The 12,096-nt window shown below is 40.3% G+C and overlaps 1 protein-coding gene across 4 annotated transcripts in view; it reads left to right on the top strand.

Moving 5' to 3' along the window:
- TRPC3 (transient receptor potential cation channel subfamily C member 3) overlaps positions 1–12,096 on the top strand; it is a 443,652-nt gene that overhangs the window by 388,561 nt on the left and 42,995 nt on the right. For all 4 annotated transcript variants that reach the window (XM_073641255.1, XM_073641245.1, XM_073641236.1 and 1 more), the window contains exon 7: positions 11,268–11,532. In XM_073641255.1, the coding sequence (XP_073497356.1) occupies positions 11,268–11,532 (265 nt within the window). The remainder of the gene's footprint in view (positions 1–11,267; positions 11,533–12,096) is intronic.

The following is a 12,096-nucleotide window of genomic DNA, read 5'->3' as shown; positions in this document are numbered from 1 at the left end:
CTACATAAACAAAATAGACAGCCCAAAAAGAGGGATCCATGCCCCAGTTTATACAAAGTATAAAAACCTGAAACAAAACCCAAAAAATTAAGGAGAGCATATGTTGGTATAAGTGCAATGCATAGATATGCAGGTATATTTTGGCTGCGTGCCCACGTAGCGTTTTTCAAGCATTTATGCTGCGGAATTTCCGCAGCGTAAACGCTTGTGAAACGCTAGGTAATCCGCACCCCATGGTCCCCAAGGGGATTCCGCATGTTCTATGCACATGCTGCGGATTTTTCCGCAGCGTTTATGCTGCGTACAAAAATCCGCAGCATGTTCATTCATTTTGCGGAAGCTCAGGGGAATGGCCGCCATTGACTTGCATTGAGACGCATAGAATCCGCATCTGTACATTTGTACAAGCGGCTTCTATGCGTCTCTATGTGCGGATGGTACCCAGTTCTGGAGGAGAGGAGACTCTCATCCAGACCTGGGTACCATTGTACCTGTAAAAAAAGAATAAAATAAAAAATAAAGTTTATACTCACCTTTCCGAAGGCTCTCTCTGCATGCCGGCAGCGCTGAAGGACCTTCGGTGACGTCACAGTCATGTGACCGCAGGCCCTTCCCCGCTCTGTCTCACGATATGCCGGCAGCCAGGAACCAGCGAGGAAGTAGCGCTACAGCACACGCCGGGGCATCGGGGGTGAGTATAGCTTTATTTTTTTATTTTTGCGGTCACACTATATAAATCCATGCCGTTTGCATGGATTTATATAGTGTGACCTAGTTGTCAAGCACTTTCCAAGTGATGCTATCGCCTGGAAAGCGCTTGTCAATCTGCATGCGGAAACGCATGTGGATACGCATGTGAATCCGCATGTATTCTGCAGGAAAAAAGCATGCACAATCTGCATGCGTTTTTTCTGCCAGGGAGATGCAGAAATGCTGCAGAAATTTTCTGCTTCATTTCTGCATCGTGGGCACATAGCCTTAAAGCTGATTAACCTACAGGTGCATCTCACTAAATTAGAATATCATCAACAAGTTAATTTATTTCAGTTCTTCAATACAAAAAGTGAAACTCATATTATATAGAGTCAGTACAAACAGAGTGATCTATTTCAAGTGTTTATTTCTGTTAAGGTTGATGATTATGGCTTACAGCCAATGAAAACACAAAAGTCATTATCTTAGTAAATTAGAATTAACAAAAAACACCTGCAAAGGCTTCCTATGCATTTAAAAAGGTCCATTAGTCTGTTTCAGTAGGCTCCACAATCATGGAGAAGACTGCTAACTTTACAGATGTCCAGAAGTCATTGACACATTCCACAAGGTCCCAGAGTTCCAGTTTTCATTTGGAAATCAAGGTCCCAGAGTCTGGAGGAAGAGTGGAGAGGCCACAATCCAAGCTGCTTGAGGTCTAGTGTGAAGTTTCCACAATCAGTGATGGTTTCGGGAGCCATGTCATCTGCTGGTGTAGGTCCACTGTGTTTTATCAAGACTAAAGTCAGCGCAGCCGTCTACCAGGAAATTTCAGAGCACTTCATGCTTCCCTCTGCTGACAAGCTTTTTGGAGATGGAAATTTCATTCTCCAGCAGGACTTGGCACCTGTCCACGCAGCCAAAAGTACCAATACCTGGTTTAAAAACAACAGTATCACTGTGCTTGATTGGCCAGCAAACTCGCCTGACCTTAACCCCATAGAGAATCTATGGGGTATTGTCAAGAGGAAGATGAGAGACACCAGACCCAACAATGTATACAAGCTGAAGGCTGATATCAAAGCAACCTGGGCTCCCATAACACCTCAGCTGTGCCACAGGCTGATCGCCTCCATGCCACGCTGCATTGATGCAGTAATTGATGCAAAAGGAGCCCTGACCAAGTATTGAGTGCTTTACTGAACATACATTTCAGTAGGCCAACATTTCGGATATTAAAAACATTTTTCAAGCTGTTGTTATAAAGTATTCTAATTTACTGAGACAATGACTTTTGTGTTTTCATTGGCTGTAAGCAATAATAATCAACATTAACAGAAATAAACACTTGAAATAGATCACTCTGTTTGTAATGACTCTATATAATATGAGTTTCACTTTTTGTATTGAAGAACTGAAATAAATTAACTTTTTGATGATATTCTAATTTAGTGAGATGCACCTGAATATTAGTAGAAAGTACCAATAATATTTCTTACAAATTGTTCAAACAAATGCCACAGAATGCCATATAAATATATACCAAAAACAAAGCATTCCAAGAAAAGGCAAAAGTATTCATTATTTAACAAAATATTCTATTATTTAATAAGGCCACAATGCATTTCTTTAGCTTAGGAGTCAAAGAGGAAGCTAACGTGAAAATGCGCTTTGGATTAGAGGTGAGGTGCAGCTTCGGCATTTACATGCATTTGTCAGTACAAACTTTTGATTGCGTGTTAATACTTACTTTGGACAATATTTACCACATTTTTGGGAATTGTGCAACAAATATTGGATGTTATTTTAATGGTGCGATAACAATATCAAGGGCTGCAATAGTGTGGGTGGTTATATATTTTTGCTTCACATTGAGTGTATTTACTAGGATTACTATTTTATAGCCCTTATATTTATATCCCCTTTGTGATATTACCTGGTTGTTTGCAATGACCTTTATTTTTTTATTTTCACATTTATCCCTGATTTCATTGAAATAATCATAGCTTAGCTTGCTCTTCCCATTTTTAATATTTGAATCATGTCTTTTTCTGTTTGCCTTTTATTGGAATATTTTGTTTTTGGTATATATGTAACATGATTCTATGGGGCTGTTCTGAATATCTGTATTCCTCAGATTTTTTGACTTTTATCAACGTATAGATATATGGAATGTGTGGGCAGAGATGCTATATATAATAATATTATTGGGTTTCATCCCAGTGACATGACAAGAGTTCAATCCCCCTTAAGTATTAGGATAGTGTAATAAGATAAATTATTTAGATAAATCTCTCTGTCCCAGATGCCACCTCTCTGCTGTCCAGAATCCCAGAGTTTTTATCAGATATATCCTCCTTCTTGTCATTGCGCTTTCAAAAACTCAGAGTAAAAAACTAAACTTATAAAGTTTCCTCCATCCCACTCAATCCCCCTAACAGATCTATCTACCATAATAAATGACATCATGCGTTTCCCTGTATCACAAGTCCGCTGCCTCGGTGTAAACCTTGACTCCGTGTCACGGTTTCATAACTGACTGTAGCCTGGGCTCGCTGTGAGTGACAGCTCAGCCGACCTATGGAATCTGGAGTGTGCTGGACTGTCTGCATTTTGATTGACAGCCCTGCTGCTCAATCTGGTCTCGTCTGCGTGTGTTTCCCCAGGTGCCTCCCATCTTCAGATGATTTTCTAGGTATTTAGCTGGCTTGCTGTGAGCAGCAGATTGTCAGTTGTAGCTTTGCTTTAAGTAGGTGTTTGTGCTTAGCCCTGTGTCTGACTTCTGATCTTGTTTTTGACCTTGGATCTGTTATGACAAATCTCGTGGATTATTTCTTCTTCTTTTGACGGTTTCTGACTTTAGGTATCAGACCCTGGACTTGGCTTCTGACTTTCCGTTTGTTGTACTCCCTGGTTTTGACATACCCTTCTGGCATTTGTCCCCGGACTGTTTCCTTACCACACTTTTGACTTAACCCTCTGTACTACAAGCCCTCCTGGTATCTAAAGTCAGACCTTCTGACTCCCCTTTCTCACGGCTTTCCCGTGAGTAGTGACTCAGCGTCAGACTCAGCTCTGTCCTTCTTCCAACCATATGTTCGAGTTCTTACTAAATCCAACCAATTCCAAAATATTTCCAGAATTCACCCTTTTTTCAGCCCCAAATCAATTAAAATGTTAATGTATGCTTTCATCATCTCCTCCTCGACTACTGCAATATCATCCTCTGTGGCCTCTCTGCAGCCCCATTAATCCACTTCTCCCCTCGCAACTCCCCCACCTCTCCTCTCTGCTAATCCCCTCACTGGCTTTCAACTCCCCAGCAAATACCGTTAAATGACTAACAATGACTTACAAGTCCATAATTTGTCTCCAAACTAATCTCCCGATATCTTCCTACACATAATCTCCAGTCCTCAAAAGATCTGCTTCTTTCCTCCACGCTTGTACTTTCCTCCTCCAACTGCTTCCAAGATTTAACCTGAGCATCCCCCATTCTCTGGAATTCAGTGCCTTAAGATGTCCGATTGTCTTTCGCAACTGAAACCTTCAGAAAAAACCTGAAAACACATCTCCTTAGAAAAGACTACAGCCAGCAATAACCCCGCTGTCCCCTCATTACCACCAGAGCTGCTCCAACATCCCACCCTCCCCCGACCTACTGTCTCCTTCCCCTATACTCCGTAGACTGTAAACCCATGAGAGCAGGGTCCTCTCCCCCTCTGTACCAGTCTGTCACTGTTAGTTTGTTTACTATATTTAATGTATGTATTATATGTACACTGCTCAAAAAAATAAAGGGAACACTTAAACAGAATATAGCTCCAAGTAAATCAAACTTCCGTGAAATCAAACTGTCCACTTAGGAAGCAACACTGATTGACAATCAATTTCACATGCTGTTGTGCAAATGAAATAGACAATAGATGGAAATTATTGGCAATTATCAAGACACCCTCAATAAAGGAGTGGTTCTGCAGGTGGGGACCACAGACCACATCTCAGTACCAATGCTTTCTGACATGTTTTGGTCACTTTTAAATGTTGGTTGTGCTTTCACACTCGTGGTAGCATGAGAAGGACTCTACAACCCACAGAAGTTGCTCAGGTAGTGCAGCTTATCCAGGATGGCACATCAATGCGAGCTGTGGCAAGAAGGTTTGCTGTGTCTGTCAGCGTAGTGTCCAGAGGCTGGAGGCGCTACCAGAAGACAGGCCAGTACACCAGGAAACGTGGAGGGGGCCGTAGGAGGGCATCAACCCAGCAGCAGGACCGCTACCTCTGCCTTTGTGCAAGGAGGAACAGGAGGAGCACTGCCAGAGCCCTGCAAAATGACCTCCAGCAGGCCACAAATGTGCATGTGTCTGTACAAACGGTTAGAAACCGACTCCATGAGGGCCCGACGTCCACAGATGGGGGTTTGTGCTCACAGCCCAACACCATGCAGGACGCTTGCCATTTGCCACAAAACACCAGGATTGGCAAAGTCGCCACTGGCGCTCTGTGCTCTTCACAGATGAAAGCATGTTCACACTGAGCACATGTGACAGACGTGACAGAGTCTGGAGACGCCGTGGAGAGCGATCTGCTGCCTGCAACATCCTTCAGCATGACCGGTTTGCGGGTGGGTCAGTAATGGTGTGGGGTGGCATTTCTTTGGAGGGCCACACAGCTCTACATGTGCTCGCCAGAGGTAGCCTGACTGCCATTAGTACTGAGATGAGATCCTCAGACCCCTTGTGAGACCATATGCTGGTGCGGTTGGCCCTGGGTTCCTCCTAATGCAGGACAATGCCAGACCTCATGTGGCTGGAGTGTGTCAGCAGTTCCTGCAAGATGAAGGCATTGAAGCTATGGACTGGTCCGCCCATTCCCCAGACCTGAATCCGATTGTGCACATCTGGGACATCATATCTCGCTCCATCCACCAAAGTCACGTTGCACCACAGACTGTCCAGGAGTTGGCGGATGCTTTAGTCTAGGTCTGGGAGGAGATCCCACAGGAGACCATCCGCAACCTCTTGCCCAGGCGTTGTAGGGAGGTCATACAGGCACATGGAGGCCACACACAATACTGAGCCTCATTTTGACTTATTTTAAGGACATTACATCAAAGTTGGATCAGCCTGTAGTGTGTTTTTCCACTTTCATTTTGGGGGTGACTCCAAATCCAGGCCTCCATTGGTTAATACATTTGATTTCCATTGATGATTTTTGTGTGATTTTGTTGTCAGCACATTCAACTTTGTACAGAACAAAGTATTCAATGAGCATATTTCATTCATTCAGATCTAGGATGTGTTATTTGAGTGTTCCCTTTATCTTTTTGAGCAGTGTGTATATACCCTCTTCACATGTGCAGCACCATGGAATTAATGGTATTTTAAAAATAAATAATAAATTAGTATAATAAATTATACTGGCTTATTAATCTTCCAAAGGAAAATGCAAGTTTACATAACTTAAATGACATTAAAAAGTTTTCTACTCATGCATTTTATATATGCAAATATACAAGGCAGAGATTAGATGGATGATGCTGGACAAAAGTCAAGGTCAATACAAAAAAATCCATTGTACAAGGAAGAGAAGCATTATTGATTGCTTTTTTGAATACAGAATAACTGATCTAAGGAATTGAATGTCTATCTGTTTACTGCGCTATCAACGGATATTAACTAAAGTATATCAGAATAGGGTCATTTTATGAATTAGTTTGGCAGAAGAGAATGGTAGGTCAAGTTTATCACTCATAATGTTTCAAGAAGTTTTACAATATTAGGTACAACTTGTGTCTCCTCAGATGCTATGGAAGTACATGGATAGGCATGCTAGGATACATAGTTTCACAGTACCTGGAAAGGCATAATGTGTATGTACTGGGTTTTGCAGTTCAGAATATAACACACCTACAAAAAAGTAATTCTTCTTGAGTAATTTGTCAAAGTAATAAAAAACTGACAGGGCTACTTGCCATGAGATAGGATTAGATTATTATAAGTTATATTTATTTAAAGGCACCATTAGCCCCTTCAAAACCTATGACATATAGGTACATCATAGAGCATCTCATGGCATTTGATGCGGGCTTCAATGCTGAGCCCGCATCTTTTCCGACACATGAAAACTGATTTGATTAGCTGACATGGGCCCTAACATGGATGACTATGGGGTGCATTATACTTTATGGATGACTGTGGTATGTGCATTATACTTTATGGATGACTATGGGCTGTGCTTTAATATTTTATGGATGACTTTGAGGTGCATTATATTTTATGGTGGACTAAGAGCTGTGCATTATATTATATGAAGGCTATGGCCTGTGTATTATACTAATGTGGATGACTATGAACTGTGCATTATACTACATGGATGACTATGAGCTGTGCAGTATATTATATGGAGGACTATGGGATGCATTATGCTATATGATGTACTATGGGGGGGTGCATTATGCTTTTTCTATGGAGCCCCATGACTTGTATGTACACCCCTGGTGAGTATAATGTTTTATTTCCTTCTATAAATTAAAGAACAGTGGCAGAAAGGGGGACATATACCAAGATGTGGGATATATATACCAGGATGGGGCTCAGGATAAGGGACATATACCAGAATGGGCAAAATATATACCAGGATGGGGGACATATATACAAGGATGAGGGACATGTATACCAGGATGGAGGGTGCATATATAAGTATATATATATTTATATAAATATATATATATTCAGAATGAGGGGAGGCTGTCCAAATCTTGCACCGGGGCCCATCAGACTCGTTATGACACTGACAATCACAGATAGTAATTGCTCTCCCAGGATCCAGCAGTGCCTCTCCGCTGCAGCTCTGGCCCATCTGTGTTTTGGCTGCAGCAGAGATGTCACAACCACAGCGCACATCACCACAGAGCCTATCACTGAGCTTGGCAGCTCCAGTGATATTTAATTTGTATTTTTATTAACATAACTCATAACTAAAGATGAGAGAATCGAATCACAGGACTCTGCTTTATCGTCTATGTCAGTAATCTGTGACTGCCGGATGGGAGACCTGCAAATTTTCTTACCTACCGGCACTGCCGGCTCTTCTTTTGATTAACTATGCTGGCGTAACATTATAATTGTGATGTGATGCACACATGACGTCATGCCGGACGGCTAATCAAAAGAAGAGTCAGGAATGTCGAAAAGGTAAGGAGATGCGAAGGTGTCCCGTCCTGATGTCACACATTAGTGACCTGGCCAAAGGACTGAAGTCCTTTAAATCGATTTTTCCAACTCAACTCATAATTACATAATAACAGTAATCAAACTAGTGGTATGTGTCACTATTCCTCTTATCCAATCTAGGACTGGGGCATGCTGAGCTGTCAGTATGGTGATGGACAGGTGATAGACAGCTCAGCTGTCCAATTGGGGGCTGGGTCATGCAGAGGTTTCAGTGTTGTGAGTGAAAGTCCAGCTGCCATATCAGGACTGGGGCGTGCTGGGTTTCCTCCATGTGTCTCCTGTTCGGAGTGATTACCTGGCTATTTAGCTTGCTCACTGCGTCCAATTACTGCCAGTTGTAGCTTAGCTAAAGTGGTGTGTGTTTGCTCTGTGTTTTGAATTCTTATATTCTGATCTTTGTTGCCCGACCTTAAATTTGCCTTCGACCATCTGTTTGCCTATCCCCTTTGTCTTGATCTGCTACCTTCCTGAATTCTGACCTCGGACCGTGACCTGTCTACTCCTCTGTCTTTTCTCTTAGTTTACAACGAGCTATCTTGGTATCTGACCCTGGAGCTCTTGACTACCCTACCTCATGGCTTGTCCATGAGTAATGACTAGCGTCACAGTATGGTTGTATGCTATAGGTTGTAAAATAGCCATACAAATATAGCTATTTTTTTAATGAGGTATGCCAGCTCTCAGAGAAGAAGCTTCAAAGTCACATGCAAATAAGATTGGAAGTGCACTAAGGGAGTGTCAAACTTCTATTGCATCTACATGCCCAGAATGCACTTCCATGCTAATTTACATATGACTTTACACCTTAATTTCTCAGCCATGGTGCATCAGATTAATACAAGACAGGTATATTTTTATTAATATTTTTGACCTATACAGCCATACCACTGGTTTGCTTACTGAATTTGTCCTGACAGGTTTCCTTTAATGGTGTAAAAAAAAGCAGAAGAAATGTTCATGCCACTTAAAAAAAACATAAATCATATCAGTAAAGTTTCTGAATGAACAACAAACTGTTTCTCTGAATCATTTGTATTGACAGTATATGACATTCACGCTCCTGCAGCGTGCAAAGAAGCAATCAATTTCTGACTGACAGAAGCTCTAGTTAGTGACTTCCCTCAGTGTCAGGAAAGTGCTGATTAATAAGAATCACAGATGAAGGTGTCTGTGATTTGGAAGCAGCACTAAGAAGTGGGCACAATCTGCAAGTGTAATAGATATTTCATAGAAATTATCTCCATTTGTTAGGTAGAACTAACTGCAGATGACATCATGATATATAAAATAGAAATGGATTTTTTGCTTTCATGTAGAATATATATATTCTACATCTATATCTATATATAAATACAATGGAATATAAAAGTTTGTGCACCGCTGGTCAAAATTAATGTTATTGTGAACAGTTAAGCAAGTTGAAGATGAAATCATCTCTAAAAGGCCTAAAATTAAAGATGACACATTTCCTTTGCATTTTAGGCAAAATATATATATATATTTTAATCTTTTACATTTTAAAAATTATAAAAAGGAAAATGGGCCAATGCAAATGTTTGGGCACCCTTGGAGAGTTGTGTGCTCAGATAACTTTGACCAAGGTTTCAGACCTTAATTTGCCTTTTAGGGCTATGGCTTGTTCACTATCATCATTAGGAAACGACAGGTGATGCAAATTTCCCAGCTTTATAAAAACCTAGCCTACTCTAACCTTATTCCAAAAAATAGCAGCCATGAGTTCTTCTAAGCAGCTACGTAGCACTCTGAAAATGAAAATGGTAGAGGCCCACAAAGCAGGAGAAGGCTATAAGAAGTTAGTAAAGCACTTTCAAGTTGCCCTTTCCCCAGATCAAAATGTAATTAAGAAATGACAGTTACAGGAAGAGTGGAGGTCAAGATAAGGTCTGGAACACCAAGCAAAATTTTAGTGAGAGCTGCTCGTAGGATTGCTAGAGAGGCAAATCAAAACTTTAGCAGACTCTGGAGTTCTGGCACATTGTTCTGTTCAGAGACACCTGTACTTTCATGGAAGAGTCATCAGAAGAAGACCTCTCCTGCATCCTCACCATAAAATTCAGCGTCAAAAGTATGAAAAAGAACATCTAAACAATCCTGATGCATTTTGGAAACAAGTCCTGTGAACCGATGAGGCTAAAATAGAACTCTTTGACCACAAATGATCAAAGGTGTGTGTTTGGAGAAAAAAGGGCACAGAATTTCAGGAAAAGAACATCTCCCCAACCATTAAGCATGAAGGGGGAGATCAATCATGCTTTGGGGTTGTGTTGCAGCCAATGGAATGGAAAAAATTTCACGGGTAGAAGGAAGAATGGATTCAGTGAAATTTCAACAAATTCTTGATGCAAACATAACACCATCTGTAAAAAAGCTGAAGTTGAAAAGAGGATGGCTTCTACAAATGGATAATTATCCTAAACACGCATCAAAATCCACAATAGACTATCCCAAAAGGCGCAAGCTGAAGGTTTTACAATGGCCCTCAAAGTTCCTTGATCTGAACATCATTGAAAATCTGTGGCTACACCTCAAAATAACAGTGCATATAAGATGACCCAGGAATCTCACAGAACTGGAAGAATTTTCCAAGAAAGAATGGATAAAATCCCTCAAACAACAATTGGAAGACTCTTGGCTGGCTACAAAAAGTGTTTACAAGCTGTGATACTTTCAAAAGGGGGTGCTACTAGATATTAACCATGCAGGGTGTCCATAGTTTTGCATCAGCCCATTTTCCTTTTTGTAATTTTTAAAATGTAAAATATATTTTTTTTTCTTGCCTAAAATACAAAGAAAATGTGTCATCTTTAACTCTAGGCCTTTTAGAAATAATTTAATTTTCAACAGTAATTTTAACTTTATGTATAGTTTAGAATATGGAAAAATCTAAAAAATAATTCAAGGAAATAGAGCAAAGGATGGTTGATTTAGAATCAGTAAATGGTCAAGATATTAATATGACCTGTAGGCATGCAACATTTTATTCTGGTCTATAGCATTGTGCTCTTTGGAAATTATTTGCTGTCTAATGTTATCTGAATGAATACACTGCTTGGGTGAATAATATAGATCATATGTGGTAGGACCATCATACATCTAAAGCTACTTTCATAAGATGTAATTTAAACAAGCACATCATAAATCTTCCACCTTCTGCTAAACATCCACCCCTCACTGGAGAGACATCTCATATATTTCCAGAATCTAAAGTAGGACGAGGGAAATTTAATGTTTTTCTTCAGCCATTTCTTAAGACACTGATCAGATTGTATTCCAGTATTATTTATTGTAGTTATTTACCATGCATTTGATTTCTTCCAGCCAGAGATAAATGGCTGCCGTCTGATCCACAGATTATATCTGAAGGCCTATACGCAATAGCTGTTGTTTTGAGCTTCTCGCGCATAGCCTACATCCTGCCAGCCAATGAAAGCTTTGGACCTCTACAGATATCACTGGGGAGAACTGTGAAGGACATCTTTAAGTTCATGGTCCTCTTTATTATGGTGTTCCTGGCGTTTATGATTGGGATGTTTATCCTGTATTCTTACTACCTTGGAGCAAAAGTGAATTCCGCTTTCACGACGTAAGTATTATATTATTTCTGGTTTAGTAATGCTTACTTTTTTATAAGTTGTTTTACATTATTTATATAAACACATTTTCTGGTTGAACAATGAAACACACAAGTAGAATGAAAACCAGGGGCCACTGTGCACTTAAAAGAAATAAGTTTTGAATTAATAATAAGATAAGGTTACTATGAACCCTCACCCCTTTATAAGCCCACTCTAAACAACAGAGATATAACAACTGAGTGTTGACAGGAGATAATGTGAACGTTTGTATGTGTTAGAATAACAGGTACAAAGGTCATCAGTATAAGCAATGTGGTAAAAGGTTCTTTAATAGACAAGAGAAGAAATCTCTTAAGTCTGCCAAGTAAACTTCCTATACAGGTTACAGTTACTTCTTAAGTTAGCCATACACAAGAGACATAGACTGACAGTGACATAATCGTCATATCATGTGTAGGAGCCAACTAACAGTTATCAGGAGAAGGAGGGAGACTGGACTTTATTCCCTACAATGAACTTTGTTTCAGATCTTTTCAGGTTGAAGTTTAGATGCTACATTTATAGTGGTAATG

The sequence above is a fragment of the Phyllobates terribilis genome, unplaced genomic scaffold, assembly GCF_046119375.1.
Source record: "Phyllobates terribilis strain yellow unplaced genomic scaffold, ASM4611937v1 Scaffold_1__5_contigs__length_1240528914, whole genome shotgun sequence".
In the NCBI taxonomy this organism is placed as follows: Eukaryota; Metazoa; Chordata; class Amphibia; order Anura; family Dendrobatidae; genus Phyllobates; species Phyllobates terribilis.
Note: the sequence above shows the minus strand (reverse complement) of the source record. Positions and strands in the feature narration are given on the sequence as shown.